Below are 25058 nucleotides of genomic sequence, written 5' to 3' on the forward strand. Positions count from 1 at the left end.
ATAAAGATGTTCTTCAAAATTCAAAATTTCGGTATCGCGAAGCAGTGTTTCAGGATATAAAAAGCGACGTGATGTTTCAAATTACTGAGACGTTCAATCAATGTCGACAGCTCAATTTTCTTTTTCGCCAGAATTCTTTGTATTGCCATTATTTTAGAGTAAATGGTGAGTAAACTCTGAGTGAAGTGTGTTTTGTGCTTAAAGTGACTTCTCAAATTTGATAGGTCTAACTTAATGACTTCAAATTCATTCATAGTTACAATAGTTATTTACGTATCGATTGAGGAGGTCGAAAGAGTTACGTATTAAGTTTTATATGCTGCCTACTGGGGACGAAAGTTGAAAAATGTAAGCCCAAGGGCCGAAAGTGACAGAAAAATGTAAGCCAAAGGGGCGGAAGCTTTCGGCGCGTGGGCTAACATATCTGTCACTTTCGGCCCGTGGGTTTACATTTTTTTCTTTCGTCCCGCAGTAGGAAGCATATAAATATATCGAAAGATGTCTGAGATTTCCGAAAAAAATGTATTTTTTCAGTCTTCCAGAGTAATTCTATTATTTACAAGGATACTAAAACTACTTAGCTTCGCTAATTTTTCATTACTATTACATCGTCAGCAACAACATTTATGAGCTGTTTTGGATTTCCATCCTCATCGACAACTTCTCTATATGCCATTTTACCGGTAACCATCGTTCGTTGTCCCTTTTTAAGATTATTAAAAACCAAACGCCCCAGCGATTCATTGAATACAACAATCTGATGCCAGGCAGAACATCTTGCCATTTCACCATTTTCGTCTCTGTTTGTTGTGGAATTAGAGTTAATGAAACAAATCACATCGCTGCTAACACTCACTTGTAACTGTGACTGGTAGCGACCGAAAATGTCACAATTGAACGATCTCCTTTTTCGCGTTGTTCGGGATCTTTTCCAGCTCGTCCGAGCAGTGTTACATTAACGACACCTGGGAGCAAATGGTAATGGTAGATTAGTAGAGAACTGAAATGAAACACATACTCTTTTCGTAGGTAGGTTGATTGCTGGCATAACGTCTCAACTGTTGGCTGGTGTTGCGCAATATATTTGATGAGAACTGAAATGTAAACGGAATTAATCGCTAAGACGAAGGTAAGAGAATGCAGGTGGTAAATACTCATGAAGATTCGCAATACTAGAGGATGCGTTACTAAAATAAGGAATTATCACGGCAGTTTACTATACTTTTATCCAAATTAAATTACCATTAGATTACGAATCATTTCGGCGGTGTATTTAAATTAGTTTTACAGATGGTTGCATCACAAATTGTTTATTTATTGAAACCAAATTTAATGCAAGATGATAACCACACACGTAGAGTTCTACAATGTTTACAATGATATGGTTCATCTCGCTTTATTGCCGAGTACGTTCATTCACGATATTCATCACGTTTTGATTCACTAACGTAAAAAAAGTAGTTCATGACATTTGGAATGTCAAAAACTGAACGAATTTTCTGATACCTTATTTTGTGCTATAAAGACTGTGCACTGTTGTGGAGGTCACACATCGCAATTTTATTAGATACACATCACTTTTGATGATTTTACTAACTGTAAACACGAATTTTGAATGGCCGAACCAACACGATTTGATTCACAGAGATCGGTTTTCATATAAATTGACAGTAATTTGACAATTCGTATGGCTTTTAAGCAGACCTATGGGTCTTGTTCTGTTTCTGTTTACCCGCAGACTAACTGCGTGCTAAAAACCGTTATAAGTCGTGCTAAGAGTGTGTGTATCTAGCGCAGTTTTGGAACCAATTGTGTTATGGCGAACTGGAACACTTCGTCTCTCTGCTGAGTATATAATAAGTTACATGGTCGTTTTGAGTGCCATTAGCACAGTTTATACAAGTTTTTAGAACTGTTACACTGTGGGTACATACAAAAAGAAACAAGAAAAATTTTCAGGGTTCACTCATACTGCGGCCGTGACCAAAGCGTAACGTCAAAAATAAGGAATTTGAATTTGCAGCGGACTTACGGTGTGAATAGAAGTATTATTTTTTTAAATAAATCATTCTTGACTAAATTTGGTGATTTCTTGAAATTTAGTAATTCAGTTTGAACTGCATCCTCAACTGGGCCCAGGGGACAATAAAATATGTTCTAAAAGTTAGTAGTTTAGAACAGTTCGTGAAACTATTCAAAGTTTACATAAAAAAAATGACATTTGGCTCATTCATTTTCTGTCATTTTTTTAATCATTTTGCGAGGATATATTTTTCAATTTCAATTCTCAGACGTTTTTCACTCATCAGTGAATACTGTGCACTCATCTTAAGTTGTGTGACCTCTGAACTGTAAAAGATTCTGTGGATGATTATACAAAATTTTACTAATTAAAAGTGAACGCGTACATAATTTGGCAGATGATTCGCGGCGCTCTCTACTAAACACACACACACGCGTGTTATACGATCTCGCCGTCATAAAGAAAAGAATGAACAAAATCTACAAGTGAACATCCAGTGAACCATTTTGTACAAATATAGTCAAACATAAGTGAAGTTTTAGTTTCTAAACTTAAGTTCTCGATTGTTTTCTTTTACCAAAATTATTTTTATTTAATTATTTGGATGTCAACGAATAACCGTCCGCAACAAAGTGATTTTGAGTCGAAAATTGCAATGTCGAATTCGTTTGTTCCAAGGAGTGAAAAGGCTGCAAAATATCATCAACAAAATATTCTCGGAGGATTCAACAGTTTCGAAGGGGACTCTCTGCCCGATTACAGTGAATTTGATACAGACTCGGTGACACTAGATTATTACAAGGAAAGGTATAACAATTTGCCTGTGGTCTAATGCATTTTACTGGATTTATTCCCGTTTTGTTTGATGAATGTTGTGTGTCCGATGTTTGAGTGATGTGTTCAGCATGAACAACTTTCTAAAAATAGTTGAAAAAATCTCTGGTTTATTCACACTCTAGCCATAATTTCAATTGTAATTTTGTACACACGGCTCTTTAATTAATTATTTTAATAACAAAACTGATTTTTTTGTGTCATCGAGTCTATAAAAAAAATTGAATTCGAACATCAATTACGATGATGATGACAGAATATTGTAGCTGTGCTTGAAGGTCAACAAATGTTTTGTCAACAAAAGTATCATTGTAAATAACGTTGCTTGCTATGCAATGGTTCACATTTTTGCGGTTTTCATGTTTGATTGAATTCAAAAATATTTCAAAAACCATTTACGATTTAGAGACATCCAATTTCGCATCATGCAGAGCAAAATCCAATACAGAAATCATAGCAGACGTTCAAAAAACATCGGATCGTTGTGTTTTTGTTTACCTGTTTTATGAGCGAAGCAATGTGTATTGAGCTACTGGATATTGATTAGCGGGAACGAACAATTACATTTGAGATTCAAAATTCAGAACGCAGTCTGTGAGAAAGGATGAGAAAATATTGTCTATAAAGTTAGTCGTCGCTTAATGGTAGCTCTACAGTCAAAACTGGTCCAAGTGGTTGATAATTATTTTCCGTTGTCCGTGCATAGATTAAGGTCATTTCAAGAAATTTCGACGTCATTTCTATATCCAGTCAAACAATGTCTGGAGCGAACTGGATACCTATCGGCACTACGGGCGGCCCACACAAAAATCGACAAGTCGGCCTAAATCCTTATAAAAATACTGTCAGCTCCTCGGGTAACGCCCAATCGACTTGTATTCTCAGATATTGTGTAGTAAAAAAAATCACTGCAGCAATGACCAGTTCGCGATCTGACTAGACGAATATTGACCCTTAACTTGGTCGACAGTTTCGTTGTAATTTAATTTCTTTGTTAGATCGGCTGATCGATAAAATTCCTAGAAAGGTTTTCTGGTTTTGGGTCTTTTCACATTCGGGGCTGACGGGGCTGACATTAGACCTTTGTGTGTTTGACAGTTCGTTAAGTTCACTCTCACTACATTCTACGTGAGTCCCTTGCGTAATGAAATCGAGTTTCATTTTGGAGCTACATGCGGCCATTTTATTACTGCTATTGATATTACCATTGCTTGCAACGTTATTTTTTGTTCATAGACTTTTTCCATTTTTATGATTTCCACGAACGTAAATTATAAACGTTTTTAAAATCCTTTGATACTCTTTTCATAACCATTATTCTTCCCGTGGTTATCTGATAGACAAATTTCAAATTGAGGAGTTTTCATGTCGTTCTGTGCAAATTACCCAACGCTTTATCAGAATAAAATGAGGAAACTTAGGGTTCGACAGTCCTATGTACATGTCTTTGTCAACTGTATTGGGCAAGGCTTGATTTCCACTTACCAAAAAAGTACTCCTTTTGAGAGACAAAATTGAATTTTTAAAATTTTTGCTTTGTTCACTTGACAGCTCGCTCTATCACGGCTCTCAAACAGATTATTTTTTGTTGAGTGGAAACCGTACGTAATGCATCGTTCGAAAATTGCACGTAGACAAATAGTAGATTTCTGATGTTTTTATGACGCTACAGGAATAGGTTCAGAATTCCACAACACTTACAAAAACAGCCACTAACTCTACAGTTTTCTTTAACGTAATAACGTAATGTCGCTGAATTACCTCGTGCATATCAACAACATCAACCGCACTGGTATTTCCAGTTGTATCTTCTTTTCACCGCGATCTCTAAAGTTTGCAAGAGCATTTTTGTGTAGCAAAACTTTTTTTTTATTACCGGGAAATAGCTGAAAGTGCTTTTTTTTCTTACTTTGCACAGCGCTGCATGAATAATGTAAGAAAACCTGTCGGAAGTGAAGCAATTTACAAGTTGCAATATTTAATGTAAAGCGGTTGATAAGAGTATTTCTCCGCATTAACATCTTAAGTAGATGTAGCATGATGGAAATCACATCCTTACCGCATGAGAGAAGGAAAAAAATAATAATCGGGACTCGTATACACAAATTTATACATTTTGGTATGTTCGCTTGAGATTTTTGCTGTACGTCAGAAAAATGGTTAATGCTTCCCATCGAGTAAATGTGATTTTAGCGGTAGACGTAGAATGTAATTTATGCAGTTTCATTAGAGTGTACAGTATAAAGTTTTGGAATGAATTAATTCACCCACTGGAAATACTTTAATTTGTGAAACTAACAAACGTTTTTTTTCTCTTTTTTTTCGTTTTCGTTTTATTTTTTGTGTGTGCCATTTTCATATACGCTTGGACTGAAGCCCTTAATCCGGAAAAAGTCAATAACAAAAGTGCTTACTTATACTGCAATAAGTAAAACGGCAGCTACAAGTTTTACAATCAACAGTTATTTGTTTGAGTTTTAAGCCAACAACGAGAAAAGGAAGTCGTTTCTCCTTCCTTCTTTCTTTTTTCAAACTGTAAATACATTCGAAGGATCTGCAATTATCATTGAATGTGAGTACCATTGACCTATTTATGCATTTTAATGTCGCTGCTGATTGTGAACGCAACTTATCGTTTTTTTTTTCTTCCTTCTTCGTTCTTTACACTACTACAGCTCTAGACGACCGTCACCGTCCAAAATGGCACCGATGACAACTATAGAAACAGTTACAATAACCAGACCGTTAAAAGTAAGTTTGTCAAAAATTATTAACCATTTGATGTAAGAGTTGGAACTATTGGCTAAATAACTGGGTACCGTATTATGGACCTTTCAATAAAAACATCAACGTCTTCTCAGACCCCACATTTTACTCAATTACTCGGTGTTGAGTCTTTGATTCTTATTCGCCTTTTTGTGGACGAAAAGCTCGAACACTATAGGGCAGTTTCGTCTGCTCTTGTTTTGTTGAGGTAGGGTGATTTTCTGTTGTCCTCAATAGTTGAACCTCCTTAAGAGTTACTGTTACTGCTCTTCGAGGGTTTGAACTAGATAATTACAACTCCTGAAGTCTTGCAGCTCCTTGGAGAGTTACAACTTTTTAAGAGTTACAACTCTTCGAGAGGTACAACAACTCGAGTTTTCCAATTTCTTGAGAGTTACAATTCCTCGAGAGTCATAACTCTAGATGAGGGTTATTTTTGGTATTGCATCTAGAGTTAAAACTCCTATCACAAAATTCATTTTCACTACAATCATCTCTTCTGTAAATTAGATGCTGGAAAGTACTTCGAGCTGTAAGCCCAATTTTCGAATTCCGATAATAAATTAAACATTCCGTTTGAATACAAATGAGGCTCAAATTTCGCTGAAGCTCCAAGAAGCATAATTACAATGTGGGCCTTCTACAAAGCGTGTGTATTGAATGGGTAAATGTTCACCGTACTGTTTCTCTAGTGGCTATTAATAATTTTAGGTATCCGTTCTTTGGAATACCTTTTCTTGTTCACAATAATACAATGGTCAATTTGTAGTTTGTGTAGAGAATCTCTCGAAGTTATCACAAATCTGTTCCGGAAATGACGAACGAACGCTGTTACCTTAGTTTATATCGTATTATCGGATATAGTGATGAAATTTCAGAAGTGAACTTCATATAATTCCATTTAGAGAACCTGCACCAGCAAAATGCCGAGCAAAATGCGCTGCACTACCGTTCAATTAAGAAATTCAGTAAATTCCAATTTAGTTTAAAGGGAAAATAGATGGAAGAATGAAAATTATTAGGAACGCTGTAAAGTTCAAGTCTACCGTTCTGAATGTGTAGAAAATTAGAAAATTTTACTCATCTCAAGTATTCCAATTTAATGAATTTTAACTGTGTGTGTATATATAACACCATTGACGCATTGAAAAGAATGTTATAGTGATAGCAACAGCATCATCAGTTGGAAAAAAAATTCCATGCTTGTTAGCATGTGCAAAGATGATTTTGTTCTCCAGGCAGAATACGAATAGGAAAATGTATTTTTACTTCCACGAAGTGTAAAATAACGAGAAACTTAGCTCAATATTCACGGAATTTCGTTAAATTAGGGGGCGTCGAACTTTATTCAATTTCTTCGAAATGTGACTTTATCTTTTACTAATGGCAACGAAAGTAAACTTTCGCTCCCGTTTCATTTCATCAGGATTTCATATATAAAACTCCCGATCAGCAGCAGTTACCGTTTGCTAGAGCGGCGCGAGCCGAAAGTTTTTCGAAAACCGACAGGCCCAAGGGACCGGTTCGAATCGATATTTTCGAAGTGCGATCCAAACTGTATCGATCAATTCATTCAATTGATGTTAACGAAAATTATTTTTAAAAAAATGTTAAACAAAAGCATGAGATGTCAATTTTGGCTTACATCTGACTCTGATGATATGAGGCTATCAATTTCACTCTCACAAAAAATTCAAACAGAGAGAAATAATTTTGAATTGTGCCTTCAATTACGCTGTGTTTGGAATAAAAAGTCATGAAACACCAACCGAATTGAATGCTTAGAAAACCAAAATATTGATTTTGAGATAAGTTTGGTCGACTCCAAACAAATGGAAAATTCGTTCGTTTGTGATAAGGTATAACATCTTCTGTACACAAACTAAAAATTCCAATTCACTTAAGGCGATCGACATTTCTCGATCTCCTTTTTCGGAGCAGACAAAAAATAATAATCTAAAGCAACGGAGTTCAAGCTGGATTTAAACAGAAAAGTCCGAACCTTACCAAATTCGATAATTTCAAAGTGCAGTCTAACCGGATAAAAATTCAGGTGGCCTGCACAGCTCTACCGGTTGCCTCGAAAACGGTATTCCTATGAAAATGTGCAAATGAGAATATTGATAATAGCTGCAGCTTCATTGTATTCAATTTCAGCACAGCAGAGGGTGTTTTGTGTGCCAGAAATTCGATGTGTTGTTCATTTGCTCTACAAAACACTGTTCGGTAGCGTGCTTGCTATTCAACGTGGGTGTATTGAGCTCAATTCCGACTGTGGCAGCTATCATTCTGTTTGTATTATTGTTTTTCTTCTGTTCAGAACATCCATTTCTGAAAAAATAATCAAGCGAGTTAGCAACAGTGCCATGCAGACATAATACATATTTCAGTAGGTAAATGGTTTTGTTAAGAGCTTGAACAATACATTGAGCTTTCGTGATATGCACATGAAAATTGTCGAAATTGGGTGCAATAAGCAAAGATGCAATTGCAGCAAAAACCAAAATGTTTACATTGTAAGACCAGGCTAAAGCGCCTTACATCGCATGTAAATATTTCAGCTTTGACCTGGCATAAGCTGATTTTTTACAACATTCTTTACCCGGCCGGTTAAGAGAGAGTGTGCTTCCCGGTTGGAGGGAGTTTTGTGGTTACATTCTGATCACAGAAAAATTAACCGGAAATCCTGTTCCCACATGTGACCATCAAGAAGTTGTTCCACTTGACTTACTTTACTTTCCCTCTGTAGTAATTCAACATATAGAAAAAGGAACCGGACTATTTTCTGCTCCTAACGCCTAATGTCACTGGAACGAGTGAGACTACATCTATATGGGCAATTACCCATTAGCATACGAGCAGTCCAGCACAAGCAAACACAATAATTCGAACACTGTCAACAAATTGTTAACTGATTTTTCCATTTTCTCATTTCCGTTCGCCGGACATGAAATTCTCGTTCGAATGTTGCTGCTATACATTATTGTGTCAGACTGGATGCTTGGAACTGTCCTTTATCTCTTATTTTGTGCAAAAATATAAATCATCAGAGACGGTTATTTATACCCATTTCGAATTAAAATGATTTTCAATGAGAGTCCATTTGATCGGCCAAGTGGGATTGAAGATTTTGAATTTCTGTCTCGGCGAAAGGTAGACAACGACCGGGGTTTTGTTGGTCAGATAACGGGAATTTCATAGTCGTAACATAGCAGTGCTCATTGCTCACATAAATAACCATTTCAGCAAACATTAAGCTGGGAAATTATGTACTTTGCTATGCAAAATTCAAACATTTTGCATTTTCATTTTTGAATTATTTATGAATCCGCGGTTTTTCTATATTATACGATTGTGTGCTATACATGGCAATGCCTTATGTCTCCGGGCACATAGCCGTCTTTTGTAACTGGAAATTATTATAAATCTACCTCCAAAATAATAAAAAAAAATTTAAAAAGAATGAGCGATACGTAAACCACCACCACCACCACATCGAACGTTGTACAGTCAAAACAATGAGCGTTCATAAAATATGAAAGCAGAAAATGACACTAAAATACCTTTCTGTATAGTTTTTATTTAAATTTATTCAAATGTGGCTTACAGAATGTAAAAGTTTTTGTTTCGCAAAAATTTCGGGATTTTATTTAACTCGTTTTATATATAGGCTGTCCGCATAGGAGTGGATATGTGATGATGAATTTTTTTCTCTTTTTTTTTGGTATCACCCCAAAAATGTACATTTTCATTGCATCTGAACGTTAGTTAGCTTTTTTTTTGTTTTTTGTTTGGGTCGTTATGCATAACGTTTGAAACGATTGATTCTGACATTGTTAAAACCGAACTGATGGTCATTCAAACATTTCCAATTTGATTTGTTGACGCTCTCTTTTTTTTTGCTGTGCGGATTTATCTCGATACCATATGCGATCGATATTCATATACTACATCCCCCGTTGTATACCATACATGTTATACAACCACCGTAATAATCGAGTGGAAGGTATCTGATACCCTTATCTGAAATGTACATATTGCCGTGAGCATTTAGTTCAAAAGAACCGCCTTGCTCCAATTTAACATATTTAATGGAATTTTTCGTTTAGTTTTGTGCAAAGTCTTCACTTCGACTTTTTTTTTGTACAAATGCTGATATCAAAACTTACACACGGTAACCAGTTTTGTGATAGAGCGCCTACATAGCAACAGGAAGTTGGTAAGGAAATTTCATGTTTAGACGAGAACGTTGCGACGTATCGTAACTCTCTAGAGCTTTCGTCTTCGAGTCAGTGCAGATTCGTTGGTTTTCTGTTACGAGAAAGTATTGGCAATTCTCAAGCCAAAAAAACATTTTTAGCTTATCTTTCAGGGCCAATTTTAAGGAATAAATTCTTGAGAATTTTCAAAAATAAAAAAATGACGAAAAGTCAAGAAACGAGCATAGGAAATTTGATAAGCGAACTTAGGAACGAAATATAGCGAAATTAACCTTTATTGGGAAAAGAGTACTATGGGCCGTTTACAAATGAAGATCGTCTTGAAAATTTGGCGACCTGAGCATTGACAACTTCCTAAAGAAACGGCGACGATTCGTCGTTTTTTCAGGAGCTCGCCGTTTTTCTTCAGAAAGTTTTCGCTTCTTTAGGAAGTCGTTGATTCTTCTCACCGTTTCTTTACCAAATTTTCCAAAAAATGTTTACAAAATGTGAGGAAACAGCGATTTCCTGAAGAACTTTCTGAAGAAACGATGAGTTCCTGAACGAATAGTCGCCGTTTCTTCAGTCGTCGATTCTCATGCGAAAAGGGTCGAAATTACCCCAAATTTGTAACAACTGTCACGTTTCCTCGAACACCCCTCCCCCTTAACGCATGTGCGATGTATAGGAAAAGTTGACACTTCCAACTTGCTGCGGGTATTATCTAAACTTCTAGATCGAAGAACTTCGAATTTCAAGTTTTATTGAATATTTCCTGTTGATAACACAAGTGCAAAAAGCGAAGTGTGCTATCGATACCACCGCATGAATGAAAAACAAAAATCTCATCTCGTACCCATCAAACTAAAACCATCGACATAAATTTTCTGATGAAAATCGACACCTCCACCTCCACAATTATTTTTTTTTCCAACCCAGTTTACAATATCTCAAAAACGGAATGACAGACAGCAAATATGTTTTTCACATTGTTGCACATTTCCATTACAAAAGCCTGTACTAATTGGAACGCAGAGCAGCAGCATATGTATGGGGCTGCAATTTAAACAATAACTACAAAGCAAACAAGAAAGTAGCATAATGTGGTAAATAGTACCTTCAAAAACTGTTGATGCAAATCTATTGGCAAAATTCGTTAATTATAAAAGTGTGGAGTTTGCATTTGAACAGAAACCATTTCCGAGAAAAGTGTGTTTTCGTATCTGCTGAACAAGAACTAATTTTCGGCACTGCCGACTCGACAGCGACTTTGTTCTCGTTGTTTCATAGCTGCTAGTGTATTCAATCCCAATAGAAAGTCTCTTTTAGCTGGATTCAAAAACGAGTCCAAGATTTACACACATTTAAGATTAATCCTTGTCCTCAGACTTGGCAGGTCACTTGTGTGTTTCACTTATTCGGCTGTTTTCATGTTAAGTGATATCGTTAGAAAAACTATTTTATCAGACGCTTATTATCTCTAACATAATAATCACATGGAAGAACAGTTTGTATTGTTCCCATGTAGCGAAGATTCTTGAAGAAACCCTCCCTCGTTAATAACACAATAAGGAAACTAATTTTAAATACAGATCAGATTTAATCTGTTTGCCTAATGTGTTAAGCCCTACTATCTTACGTCTAACTTTGAGCATCTTGCCAAAAAAAAATTGGTTTGATTTAATGCTTTTATGACAAACGTCTTTGTTGTATTTATATTCACCGCCCAACTCGTATGCTTATTCGACCATATTAATTGACCTTACGAAGAAAACTTTTCTTCGTGGTACCACTCAATATCGTAACATATACCTTATAGCTTGTGCTATAACTATACAAAAATCGACGATAAGACAAACAAATTGCAGACATGTCTACATGGATTTTCTTTTCTTTATTATTTTTATTTGTTTTACGATCAAGGAAGCGCAATTAAATGGCTTAATGGTATAAACAGTTTGTAGATTTTTTATTATCCACCACCGCCATTCATGCAAAAGCATCATCATCATAAGAATCAGTTCACGAGAAAAGTAATTAATGTTGCAGTTGACAGCTTTTTCAGCGATAAATGAAAAATGAAGTCTTACGACACATTTTCAGAATCTTTATGTATTCGTGTGTGCCAAATTAATTTCATTAATCATCAAATTTCCTTGAAAAACCAACCAAAAAAATAAAGCGAAACAAATCACAGCCAAATATCTCACCCCCGTTGTGCATATTGCATATAATAAGAAAACTAGTTACAAGCATAATTGGCCTGTGTGCATAAAATGAACCCGTACGAAAAGTGTTGCAGAACGTGAATCTGTGCCAGTTGAGCATAGCTATTCTGCGCCTAATATGATTGGGGGAACGGTATATCCTTGCACTATTTATTTTTGATCAAGATTGTTTCTATACTGGTCAAGAACACCAGCTTCGTTCATTGATCAAAGTTCTTTGAGAGGAAGGACAAAACTTGCCTTGTTGTAGACTCAGTGAATAACACTGTCAAGGCTTACCAAATCTCGAACCATTAATGTTCGCAAGAAATTTTACAATCTGAATTGAAACAAAATCCCATGACAATCGCTGAAACCTTCACAAATTGGTATAGATTTCAGGAGCTGTATGCTATTATTATCATCGTCATCAGTCGATTGACGTTGTTTGCTTTGACAAAAAAAAAAAAACTCACGTGGAAGAAATTGCGACGGGAGCACTCTGCAACATTGAACATGTCACGAGTCTAAGAATTATATTTTTTGCACACCACCACCAACACATGACATTTTATTATTGTGCAAATGAGTCTATACACACGTAAAATAGCCATGGATATGAAAGTTCCATTTATATGCGCAAACGCCGACCATACCCTTATAGACTAAACAAATATAAAAAAAATTGCGCCCCCACAACGGAATATATACACAGAAATACTGAAACACATCCACCAGTCATATTTCCATCGCGACAAGTATCCACTCTGGCTCTTGAAACAATATAATTTCTCTTTTATGTTTTTCCACCATTCAGTTTTTCCTTTTCTTGACATGAAAATTATCATTCGAATCGAACTATTCTAGTAAAGAAACATTAAAAAAAAAGTTTTTTTATTTCCATTTTGCCAAAAACAAAACATTTTTCCAGCATCAGTTCCATCGATAATCGTGAAAATGTGTGAAAATTTCTGTGGAAATGTGAATTGTGAGAGAAACACACGAAAGAAGTAATAGAAGCGCCACCAAAAATATATTTCGTTTCTCAATGAGTTTCAACCCAGAAACAGACTTAAGAAATTTTTAGATATATTTCTCTTGTTGTGGGCTTGGGTATCAGCAGACACTTTGTGCGTTCGCATTGTTTGTATGTTTGGTGTGGTTTTTCCTTCCAGAAAGTAAGCAAAAGAAAGGTGATTGTGTACAAGTGTTGTTCGAACATATATATCTACATATACGCGACGAACGGGGGAAGAAAATAATCAATTTTTATGTGTTTCGAAAAACATTATTATGGCGCTCGAATGCTATTAAATCGTTGTAAATCATTTATTATTAAAAAAAAAATCCCCGAAACATATTCCACTTTTCAACATATCGGAGAGAGTTTAATGTGAATGTGACACAAGTTACCAATTAATTTTTGGTTTCGATGGCTGCCAACCACATAGCTCAGGTAAATTGGATTACACAGTTACCATTGAATGACTCTTTTTTTATTGTTATTATTATCTCGTACATGATATCAGGATGTGTTTGTGTTTTTCCATTCATGAATTATTGAAAATCTGAAACGTTGACAACATCCTCTATAATTATAAATGGTGTTTACGTACCTACCGTATTTTATATAGATTTTCCCAAATAACAGGTCTCCCGTTTTAAAACGTTATCCTACATAATATGAAATATATATGTGCGTTGTTGTGTGCACACATAATTCCGTCTAGTTTATGTGTGAAGAAAATGGCTTTTTGTGTCTGTTTATTTTGTAATGAATATAATAGCCTTTGTCTGCAGATGGGAAGTTCCATTTGCAGGGGATGCTTAATTGAAATGAAATTGTTTTTGTCGTTGAGTGATTATGAAAAACAGAAAAGTGATAGTTTCGGTAGAATTAAAATGTCGGATATAATTACAATTACAATTAATGTTGTAATTGAAACACACGGGATATTAATTGGAATTGATGCTTTTGGCTCAAACTGATTATTTCGGAATGTTCGCATTCGCAGCGGCACCTAAAAGATAATGACAAAAAAAAACAACAACCCTGAACGATTTCAACTTCATTTATAATTCACAGCCACAGCATCACGTTTAAATGAACGTCTATTATCCGTTTGTTAAATTTTGATTAAACGCTTGAGTACCTTGACGATGTATTATTTTACCAGACTGTCGCATAAAATTTAATTATTCAACGATTCTTTGTGTGGATTGTTGATGCATTTTTAATGTTTCTCTCCATAATTGCCTATGTAATGTCTGTCGGTTGGTAGACAGAAAAAATTGGTCAATGGTAAATTCGAGGAAAATCGAGGGCTTGAAGTCCTTAATATTCAAAGCCGTATTTCAACAGGACATTTTGCATTCAGCATATGAACAATATTTCGCCCACGTGGGTAATTAGTCTCTCTCTGGTTAGAGCATCTAAAAAAAAATCCAGTCGTCGACGTGCTGAAAAATTGATCAATCTCCAAAGTTTGGATAGAGAAAAGTTCGAAAATAAAATATTACTGAGCAGCGGCTTTGTGTACGCAGACTATAAATATGGCGACTGAAATGTTTGACGAATGTTTTAAGTACATTTACACGAGATACAAGACAACAATTCAATTAATTCAAACCGAAGATGTTATTCAGTTTGCTTTATTCTATTCCAAAAATACCACAATTCTGCATTATCCGTAGGTGGGTTTAATGTTGAGTTTCACTCAGTGGAATGGGAAACCTTCGACATGGGTAGAAATGTTTTTATGTCCAAATTACATACATCGATCCGTTGGTTATAAGCAGCTCAATTGAAAATTATTGACAATGATTGAGAGAATTTCGTGCTCCGTTCATATTTCTCGAAACTTGAATATATTTGGAATTATGTCGGGAATTATGCCATGTACCAAAAAAAATCTGTTGAATTTGCAGCAAATTTCAATTTTATTTTGAATGCAAAAGAACAGAGGACAGTGCGACCCGACCTTGAGTTTAACACTTCATTTTTGAGCCTTAGAATAGCCCGAACGTATGCCGTCACCAATATAAATTGGTGCTGTAATGGAGAATTTTTGACTTGTCTGGCAATACAGGTTGTATTTCTAATTCGTCATTTGAGACCAATGCATTCATTTTGCCCCAATTTATCCGATGACGGCTGAAATATAAAGTCCGGTTCTCTTTACGGCCTTCCTGGCGGCCTCAAAAATAAAATCCGTAGAATTCAAAACTGCCGTGGAGTACTGGTGACTAGTCTGAATGTGATAAATGCTAAGATCATATTCACTGCAAATATTACTAAACAAATCGCTATTTTCCGCATAAAATCGTTGACAATGTTTTGCCTTTTTCCAATGAATTTCCCCGTACTTCGTCTAATTTTCCATTACGTTTCGATTCACGTACTTTCGATATAGAAGTTGGAAAAGGTACACACACCAGAAACTCTTCTATGTACTTTGTGTTGATCACTTTTGAAAATGATTTCTTTTTCTTTTCTACTTGTTAGATGTTTCAGGTAACTACACGAAACACGTATGTTGAGGTTTTCCGAAACTTTTCTTTAAAGGAACTTTTAGTTGTTAACGAAGAAGAAAAAAAAAGATGGAACGACAAAGTTGGTCACATTGAACAAATATTTCACTAACAATCGGATAGAGCAATTTGGTGGGATTTGTGTTCATATTTATGTACGTATACGTACATAAAGGTTTAAATCAAGAAAGACTTTTTCCCATATGATATATTTGATCGATTACCAATTTTATTCTGTTGAATGAATTTATCTCTACATGGTGCCACAGACAGAACGTTTGCCGTCTTTCATATAATGAACCATTTAAAGTATAGCATGTAAAAGGGGGATAAACATATACACATACATTCTGGGATTTTTTTGGCGATTCGTTGACTCTTGTTTAACGTACTTAAACGGAGCAGTTCACATCGTTTGAAACTTTTATTTTTTGCATAAGATACCGTCCCGTCTGTGATTCGTAGAAATCCAGACCAAACTCTTAAACTAGCTTTTAAACTTTGGTCGGATAGTGCTGAAAAGTAAAGTTAGAATTTTTGATGACATCATTAACAATGAAATTTATGAAGCTTACACAGACGACAAACATATCAACAGTTTTACTGCATTTGTATTTTAAAGAGATTTATTTTAAATCTTTTACTTCATTTTTTAAACATGCTTTTGGCCGTAGAAGACCGCATTAGTCATAGACTATAGTAAACAGTGGGCCTGCCTCGTCTTATATACTGTAAGAATATGGAATAGGTATAAAGCCATGACCTTATGAGGGACATGGACACCATTTTGTAAAAGCCAAGTTTCTACCATTTAAAAAATGTCTTTAAACATGGTTATTGCAAAATGCTGCTGATATATACATGTGACGTCATTACCCATGTACGAATGGTGTCAATGGAAAGCTTTTAACTATCCATATCTCAGTGTGGATGAATTTTAAACCCAATTAGACCTTATTTGCCCCAAAAGTGCATGCAATTACCTTTCTAACGAGACTTCGCGAGACTATGCAGCTTTAATGTATCTGGAAAGGACTCCATAATAAAAGTGTACTTTTTCGAGATGAGATTCGACCACCTCTCACTACCCACACAAGCATCGAGATTTTTTTTTAGTGATTTTGGCTTCTAGGCACGGCACATATAAAAAAGTCCGCTGGAAAATACGTTCGATTTCAGTAGCTACATTTTCCCTTCGATAATTCATCCTCTCATTTACAGCTTGATATTTAAGATGATATCTGCCCTCATTGCCCATAAAACCATTTTCCTTTTTTTTTACATTTCTGTATCACTTTTTCTGTAAATCGTTCTGTGAAAAGAGCTGCAATTTTATTTTAATGCAACATTGTACCAACAGAAAAAGTCAAGTGTCAACGTAATTTTTTCCTTTATAAATCAAAAAAGTGAAAACTCTGCATCCCAACCAATCTTTCACAATGTAGTCATAATATAAGTATATGATGACGTGGCATCGAAAGCACCTTATGCCTCTTATGTTATACATTTCCACAACATTTCCACAAATATAGCATCTATCCGAGAACAAAGCACTTTGTAATATTTATATTTTTTGAAAGATTTTAAAAGCTTTTCTCACATGATGAATAGGGCTGGTGTAACACATCCACAAGCGCCAGAAAAACATATTTTATAGACAACTATAAAACGTTTCGAAAATGGGTTGTTCTTCTTCTCCTTTATTTTAGTGCATAAAGCACATTACCGAACATACACCGTGCGGATAGTGTCTCGGTACAATAAATTAGATTCAACGAGTAAAGTACTTTGTCTATTTAGCAAACAACACACTGTACGTACGTGTAATTTAATGTCAAGGACTGTTTAAACAACAAAAAACTAACCAAACATAAGTTTTTCTCTTAAGAAGATTAAACCGAAACATGCAGCATAAGCATAAGAATGAGTGTGTTGTCGAAACGCTTGCTTATATGCTAGTGGTTTATTATCCAGCATCTTAAATAACAGAAAGAAGAAAACTTTCCACTTTATATGCTAAAATATGGAATCTTTGCTTAAGATCCGAACATTTAAGCGATTAACCCCGTTTCTATTGTACTTATATTGACATTGTATTTGTATACATGTTCGACATCTTGAACACTGTCCATTAGACTTATGTAAACTGATAAACTGATAAAGTAATAGCAACCGAAAGCGGTTGTTCGTATTTTCGGGCAGCCAATATGTCTCACTAAATTGCTGAATAATTGACGAAATTACGTTTGTTTTCTCTCAATTCACCGCTTTTTGTATCAGATACATGCGTTGAATGTCCCAAACAAAAACTGAAGCCGCTATCTCAGTCGTATACAGTAAACAATCATTTACGAAGAAAATCCATTTTTATTTCTTCAAAATGTCAAGGCGATTTTTTTCCTTATAGCTTTTGACGACGACGACGACGACCGCCTCAAATTAGTGTAAAAAGTTTTCAGTCGAAATTTTCTTTTCACCCCGGTTGCGGCTGCAATGCTTGGGTTTTCTTTCAGAGATAAAAAATGTATTGCATGGTGTTTAAAATCAACTTTCTTAACTAGCTAGCATGTTGTAGGAGTTGCTAATCGAGATACGTGACATGAAAGAGGAATATACCAAAATGAAAAGTTGTTTGGCGCGGGTTGACATAGTTTTGAATTTAATGAAATTAAATGTGGTTCACCCTGAAGCTGAAACATTCCGTGTTTAGTAATACGCTCTTTTTTCGCTCTCTCCAGAAATTGAGTTAGCATCAACCGTCTGATTACATAATTTTTGTTTTAAGAAACAGAGTTTTGTATACACAGTACAGACAGATTTATCAGGCGAGGGGAGTGTTGTGATGGCAAGAAACATGACATGATATGATATCTTATTAAATGTTAACCCACAATTATAGTTTGGAAAGTTTTAATTGTTGGGTTATTGCCGTTTCAATAAAATTTCAAGTTTCGTCTCTAGTGGTGCACACATAGTACCAAACGTCATATTATAAATATTTAAGATGAAAATTTAATGGACGGTAGTCAGGTAGACAATAAAATGTAATTAAAGTTGTTGCTTTTCATCGCAACAAACGAACGATTCCGTTTTTCAAGGAGTTGCATTCGTACATTACCTGATGTGGTGACATTACTTTAACGAGCTCCTCCTGCCTTAACTTTAGATTGAATTGAAAACTTTCCGGTTGTGTGTTCGGTTCACCACGGCTGTCAAATATGCTTAACGATCGGATTTTCTTTTCTGTGTTTCGATTCTTTTTATCTTCCAATTATTATTTGATCAGGGTTCGTTTGCGGTCTTTTTCGTCATACTTTTCTCACAAATGTTGGTTTTAAGAACCTAGGTCACCATAGCAGCCTTTTACTGCCAATAACAAGTTCAGTCTGGACTATCGGCCTTATGTGACTTCCGAACAACGCCTCAAAGTATGCAAATAATCTAAGAAGTTGGTTAGGCGCACAAGTGGCATCTCGCCTAACTGTATGCTATTCACACAAATTCATCGTATTTACGTCAATCGAGTCATTCAGTGTGTCAGCACTTCTCCTAGCTCGAATGTAGAAATTGTTCATAGGCTGGCACTATGTTTCTCTTGTTGATGTTTTCCTTGAATGAGTTGAAACATACAATACAATACATCCTAAGCGATAGCTCTTAAGCCTCAAAATTTGACACTTTAAGAGATCAGGCTAACTTTCTTTGGGAGGTTCAGCCTAGGATTAGGCAAACAAAACGTTTAATCTTAAAAAAAAACACCCTCCTGCAATTTCTGTTCGCCCTTCACCATCAACCAAAACGTTTCTTTCGATGATATTGTAGACCGTTAAAGTTTCGAAAGTTTTGTCCTATTAAAATGGATTACAGATCTTACAGACTATTACGACTGATTAACGAAAACTTGGAAATTTGTTGCGTCATGTGCTAATGCGCGAAAATATCTCATGCAAAATTCAACCGCTCACCACACAACGCAACAATCATCCTCGAACAGGAAACTGCTCAAATCCGTTTCATCGTTATCATCGCTACGCTATCATCCTATCAACATAACAATATCATAAAAACATGAAATCATGTTATGAATAATTGAACAATAGATCCATCTAATGTAATATGTATATTGTAATACGTTTGTTAGTGAAAATATTTATGAAAGAACCAAAATATTTACAACTATTCCAAGTAGTCACTATTGATTGACTTTTCATCTGAATTTAATTAAAGCATAAAACAATAGAGTAATAAAATCTCCTTTCATGCGATGCGCTCATATATTATGTCTATACCTATATCTTTTGTGTACGTACATATAGCCGTGAAATTGCCATTTATTAATAGTAGCTATGATACTACTATTTTGTGGTATATTTTATACGACTCGGTTCCAACACACGCTTGTGATCAGATAATAGAGAAAATAAAGAGGGATAAATTTCTCCATTACAATATAACTTTTTGGAATTACAAGCCATGACAACAAAATGTGTACAGGAGTAAAATACAATAGACGATATTTCACGTAACGAGATAAATTAAGGTGAAACAAAAGTTTTTTCGTTGCTTTTTCGTTTTTTTTTCTTCAAATTTATTATTTTTAATAACAAAACTGAATGCTTTCAGAGGGCTGGCAAACTTAAAGACAAGCAATGAAAGGATGCAAATACCAATTCCATGTTCATTAAAAATTGTTGAACTGGTTTTGCTTCGCAATGAGACGTAAAGATTCTAGACCAGGAGCCATGCATATCAGTTTTCTCATAAGGCCAATATTTGAAATTTATGCGGTTTTAATAAACTATTTTCTGCGGCTCGCATAGAGCTCAAAGGCAACGCAAACATTTCATTAGATAGTTTAATTATGTCGCATAGATTTACGAACGTTGACTGTAGGCCTATTCCGCTGATGGCCTGTGTCAACAAAGACTCTTAGAAGTACTTGCTCTGGTACTAATTTCACGTAAGAGTTCGTATTGAACTAATGAATATTTAAATGCAGAAACGGGACATGTCACATTATTAGAAATTATAAGAAAAATGAAATTTCAATCATATAGCTTCGTTTCGAATAAGATGACTATTTGAAGCGAAGCATTTTCTGCATTTCACTGTTCGTATTATTTATAGGAACTCTTTCGATAAACTGTTTGCCCAAACTCATTCTATATCAGTTTCACAAGATTTTGTTATAAAACATCGAGAAAAATACGTGGGTTTTATTTTGATTAGCAAGACATAGTCTAAGTCATTGTTTGAAACGTTTTCGGACTCAAACTGTTCCAAAACAACTGAAGTCGTTTTCGGATCTAGAACCATCGTATGATTTTCCAGCATTTTATTTCCGCTTAAAATGATGTTACGTCACCCAGTCCTACCTACCGAAAATTCAGGCAAGTTAAGACTCAGTCCTTCGTAAAGGCAAATGGGAAAGTTAAAAAAAGTGACCACCCACAGCGCCCCATAAATACAGGCCTGCACAAATTAGTATAATTTTGTTACTGCTGAGCGGCTGCAATATTTTAATAACGGGACTCGTTAAATATTTACGATAACGCAGAAAGCCGTACGGTGTAATTAATTTTAAACTAAGGCAGACAATGCATTCGCTATACCAAAATACGGTCAATTACGGCTTCGGATAAGTTTCCATTCATTTCGATGCCATAATTGCAACAATTTTATTTTTTTATTATAAATATTCGCATTTGACTAACAAATATTTCCATTGTTTGCTTCCAGGTTATAGCCTTCATCTGTGGCGTCATTGTTATCATACTAATGGTGCTGGCTTTAGCTTCCACCGACTGGTTAATGGCAGCTGGATTTCGAGAAGGACTGTTCCTTCATTGTATCGAAAACGATGCCATTCCACCACTTCCATTTGGTTTAGGCGGGCTACCCGGTTGCTACGCAAGTAGAGATGTTTGTAAGTTGACCATTCCGGGTTTGGCACAATTTTTGATATGATTTATATTTCTACAATTTTTAACACGAAACTTTTTTTTTCTCCTGTCTGAATTTCAGTTTATATTCAAGCCACAGCCGCATTGTGTATTATAAGTTTAATAACGGATGCAATAGCCACACTTCTGACTGGTCTAGGATTGCGATCGCAAAATCACAATGTGAAGTATCGGTTTTATAGATATGCAGTTTTAGTAATGCTGCTCGCATGTGAGTGAATTTTTTCCATTTTCCTTTTTTTTTGTGTCAATTCCACTAATTTGGTATTTTTGTTGGAAAAATTTATTGCTTTTCTCTTAATTGATTTCTCTCTCCGTTTTTTTTTCTGTTGCAGTAATTTCCGTTCTAGTTGCGTTGATTCTGTACCCCGTTTGCTTTGCAGCCGAACTTAATTTAGGTGAGTTGTTACAACAACAAAAAAAATGTTTTTCCCATTTCTTTACTCGAATTTATTTCTTTCTTTTTCGGAGCACAGTTTAGTCGTAGATTTCGAATAGCAAAATATATTTCACTTAAACGGTAGAAAGGGTTGAACAGCGAATAAATATGCAATATAGGTCACTGATTAATATTTAAATTTTAAAATGCAGAGATTTTAATTTTACCTATGCCACGACCTGGTAACGAACTTTCTTTCGATGAACAACGTTCCCATTTACGTAAATACAAAAATTATGTGCAACAACTTTCGTTTGCTATTAATTAACGAAGTTGAATTCTATATAAAAAAAAATCATTTCGTCTTTGAAGTGCACTCGAACTTTTTATACGATGATCATAACGGGATGGTTGTTTTTTGTAGATTATTACGAGAGACTTAATTCCTATGATTGAGTTCGTATAGTATCGCAGAATTAGCATTTAATGCACTCTTGCGTTAGCTGCAGAAAGTTTTGAGCTGTACAATCCAGAAAACGTCATGAAAAAATCGCTGGTAATATCCTAAGCAGCAGAAAAAAAAATCCACCTCGCTTCTAAAAAACACATAGCTATCGTTCGACCGATTTTATATTTTATTCGGATCGAAAGGGCAGAGTTTCTGGAATGTTATACATTTTAACACAGGAAAAGTTGAAAATGTGGATAATATATTCGGTCGACGGGATTAATAGGTAAAACATGGGTAACAGTAATTGACAAAAACCACTGACTAATTTCACATAGAGTAAGAGGGTAGGAGGAACACTCAATGTAGGACATACCACAAAACTTCACCTACCTATTGCGGTGACGACATTCCTCGAACAAGTTTATGGCGACTTGAGTAATCGTTCAAATGGAAGCAATTGGGTCGGTATACTTTCAAGATGAAGCACCAATACAATTCAGATTACGTGAAAAATAGAAACTACGATGCGACCAACTGATTTCTTTTCAGTGAAAGAGAGGCTGCTTCGTAAGGGGCGAGATTCAATTTTAACCTGTGTGATGCGATGACATTTTTTAACTCAGCACAGTGTTTCCCTAGAGAGAGGCAATAGACATTATTTCATGCTACCAAAATTTGTTTTGCATTGTTGAGCAAAATAGCGTACGTATCTATGGGATTATGAAGGAAAATGGATTTACCTGAGTGAATGTATCTTTTGCCCAAGGGCTTGATAACACAATCACCCTCGTTTCCATTTTCCATCACTTCTCCTATAAATACGTAATCTGCTATTATACGAACGATTGAATTGAATCATACCACTCGAAGCTATTTGATTTAATTCGATTTATTAGTTATTAGGACTCACTCTACTTTAAAGACCAACCTTACCTGAAAGCTTTTATGTTGCTGGGAATTTTTAAGAGGGTCGTGATTTTTTATGGTATTGAAAGGGGTGGAATGGTTTGGAAAAAATCTATGAAGAATGTAGGACTGCGACTCAGGGCCGTCACGGCTATCAAAGGGGGCACTGAGAGGTGCATGCAAAAAAAAAACTAATTTGAAGACCATGTCATACAGAATTGAGAATGCACCAGTTTTGTGTGGCCAGTCTGGTTCTGCTGTACATTGCGTAATTTCTAAACGAGCTCTCCATTAAAATTCCGATAAATATTTTCTGAATTTTTTGATTGATATTTAAATAAAAAGTAGTAACCACACAGACACGTCAAACACACTACGGGGATCAGAAATCCAGAAACGTTTCATGATCTAATAAAAATGCGACGCAGCACTGGCGATTTTTCTTCCCCGGTAGCATCACTTCGGATTGAATTTCTATTCGCCCGAATTATTTTAATCTCTCTCCTATATTCCAATTGATCTGCATGTTCTAATCTAAATATTATGTAAAGGCAATCGTCCTACGTGGGAATTCGGCTGGGCCTACGGCGTCGGCTGGGGTTCAGCAATATTCCTATTCGGTGCTGTTGTGCTCTTGCTGTGCGACAAAGAATCGGAAGAGATCTACTACAAAGAACGGAAAATCGTGCACGACACACAAATGCGAGCCTAGGCCAGGTCGCACGCCCTGCCAGATGTCGTTCTCTAGACTATTTTTTACAATAAAAAGAAAAAAATAAACAAAAAAGAAAAACTCAAAACACAAAATTATGAAGAAAAAAAAATCAAATTAATTTAAACAAAAAACAAAAACCTCCGTCAATATTAACAGAAATTAAAACCAACAAAAAATGGAAAAATACGAATACAAAAAACCAAAAAAACCAAATCAGAGAACAACAGAAAGAAACATTAATTACAAACATTCAATTCTGAACCAAAATGTAATGGAATCGAAACTCATATTTTCAATTCGAAGACTTATTTTAGGACGTAGTTGCATTTTTGATTTTATAAATTAATTTTATATTTCTCACCATACTTATTGAAATTAAGAATTTGATTTAAATTATGTTCTTCAATCATATACACTTTTTAGTAATTAAAAATCTTACTAGACATTTACACTGCTCGCACAAATGATTTTTTTTACGTTATCACTTGAATTCAGCAACAATTTTTTTATGTTTTTGTTCAAAATTCCCCTCCCTTCCGATCTAAATATTCGATTGTGATTCTTTTGAAATTTAATTGGCTTAATGCGACCAAGTGAAAACTAGGCAATGATGCCAAAACATAAAATATAATATGTCTGCTGTGGACACATTTGAACGTTAACCTTTACATTTTATACATCACAGATGAAATGAAAAGCAGAGCTTTGAAATAATTTTGCATTATGGTCCCCGCAATGTTAAGATTGATAGCACTTTATCGATGATTTTAACATTCAATTTAATACCATAACATAAACAGACAATTGGATTCGATTGACGAAGCACACGAAAAAATTTCGCCAGAAATGTTTTCCTTTGAATGAAATTCTCTTCCAAAATAATTTCCATGTCGGTAATATCATCTACTGCTTATATTCTACAACGTTATAACAATAGAGTTTTCATCACACAAACGCATCGAACCATTTCGAATGCGATGTCTCGACAAGGGCGCCGATTAAATCTAGCCGCCGGCGATCGAGTCGAATCGAAAGCTCTGGACATTTCGAGACGCCTCTCCTACATGATATCACACAAAATTTA

The 25058-nt window shown here is 35.3% G+C and overlaps 2 protein-coding genes across 5 annotated transcripts; one reads left to right on the plus strand and one right to left on the minus strand.

Annotated features, from left to right (window-relative positions):
- Positions 1 to 503: 503 nt before the first annotated feature.
- On the minus strand, positions 504 to 1408 carry LOC119080946 (single-stranded DNA-binding protein, mitochondrial-like). 2 transcript variants are annotated; one of them, XM_037189577.1, is made up of 4 exons: positions 1243 to 1408; positions 1019 to 1118; positions 857 to 965; positions 504 to 800 (listed from the first exon to the last, which is right to left on the minus strand). In XM_037189577.1, the coding sequence occupies exons 1-4, from the start codon at positions 1258 to 1260 to the stop codon at positions 587 to 589; spliced, it is 441 nt and encodes a 146-aa protein (XP_037045472.1). In that variant the 5' UTR covers positions 1261 to 1408; the 3' UTR covers positions 504 to 586. The 2 variants fall into 2 exon arrangements, with proteins under 2 accessions (XP_037045472.1, XP_037045479.1); XM_037189584.1 differs by having other exon boundaries at positions 1019 to 1094; positions 1243 to 1407.
- Positions 1409 to 2474: 1066 nt separating this feature from the next.
- LOC119080714 (transmembrane protein 47) lies at positions 2475 to 24799 on the plus strand. 3 transcript variants are annotated; one of them, XM_037189202.1, is made up of 7 exons: positions 2475 to 2830; positions 5234 to 5429; positions 5533 to 5608; positions 21300 to 21486; positions 21585 to 21734; positions 21859 to 21921; positions 23811 to 24799. In XM_037189202.1, the coding sequence occupies exons 3-7, from the start codon at positions 5558 to 5560 to the stop codon at positions 23969 to 23971; spliced, it is 612 nt and encodes a 203-aa protein (XP_037045097.1). In that variant the 5' UTR covers positions 2475 to 2830; positions 5234 to 5429; positions 5533 to 5557; the 3' UTR covers positions 23972 to 24799. The 3 variants fall into 3 exon arrangements, with proteins under 3 accessions (XP_037045097.1, XP_037045089.1, XP_037045106.1); XM_037189194.1 differs by lacking the exon at positions 5234 to 5429 and having other exon boundaries at positions 2494 to 2830; XM_037189211.1 differs by lacking the exons at positions 2475 to 2830; positions 5234 to 5429; positions 5533 to 5608 and adding an exon at positions 12764 to 13485.
- The last annotated feature ends 259 nt before the right edge of the window (positions 24800 to 25058 follow it).

Source organism: Bradysia coprophila, chromosome X (assembly GCF_014529535.1).
Source record: "Bradysia coprophila strain Holo2 chromosome X, BU_Bcop_v1, whole genome shotgun sequence".
Lineage (NCBI taxonomy): Eukaryota > Metazoa > Arthropoda > Insecta > Diptera > Sciaridae > Bradysia > Bradysia coprophila.

Bases quoted from the DNA above. Each gene is read 5' to 3' on its own strand.
- LOC119080946 (XM_037189577.1), bottom strand. The intron at 966-1,018 runs GTATGTGTTTCA...ATTTGCTCCCAG, and splicing joins TCAACCTACCTACGAAAAGA to GTGTCGTTAATGTAACACTG. The intron at 801-856 runs GTGAGTGTTAGC...CACAACAAACAG, and splicing joins GCTACCAGTCACAGTTACAA to AGACGAAAATGGTGAAATGG.
- LOC119080714 (XM_037189194.1), top strand. From the start codon at position 2,628: ATGTCAACGAATAACCGTCCGCAACAAAGTGATTTTGAGTCGAAAATT. The intron at 21,735-21,858 runs GTGAGTGAATTT...TTTCTGTTGCAG, and splicing joins TTTAGTAATGCTGCTCGCAT to TAATTTCCGTTCTAGTTGCG. The intron at 21,922-23,810 runs GTGAGTTGTTAC...TATTATGTAAAG, and splicing joins TGCAGCCGAACTTAATTTAG to GCAATCGTCCTACGTGGGAA.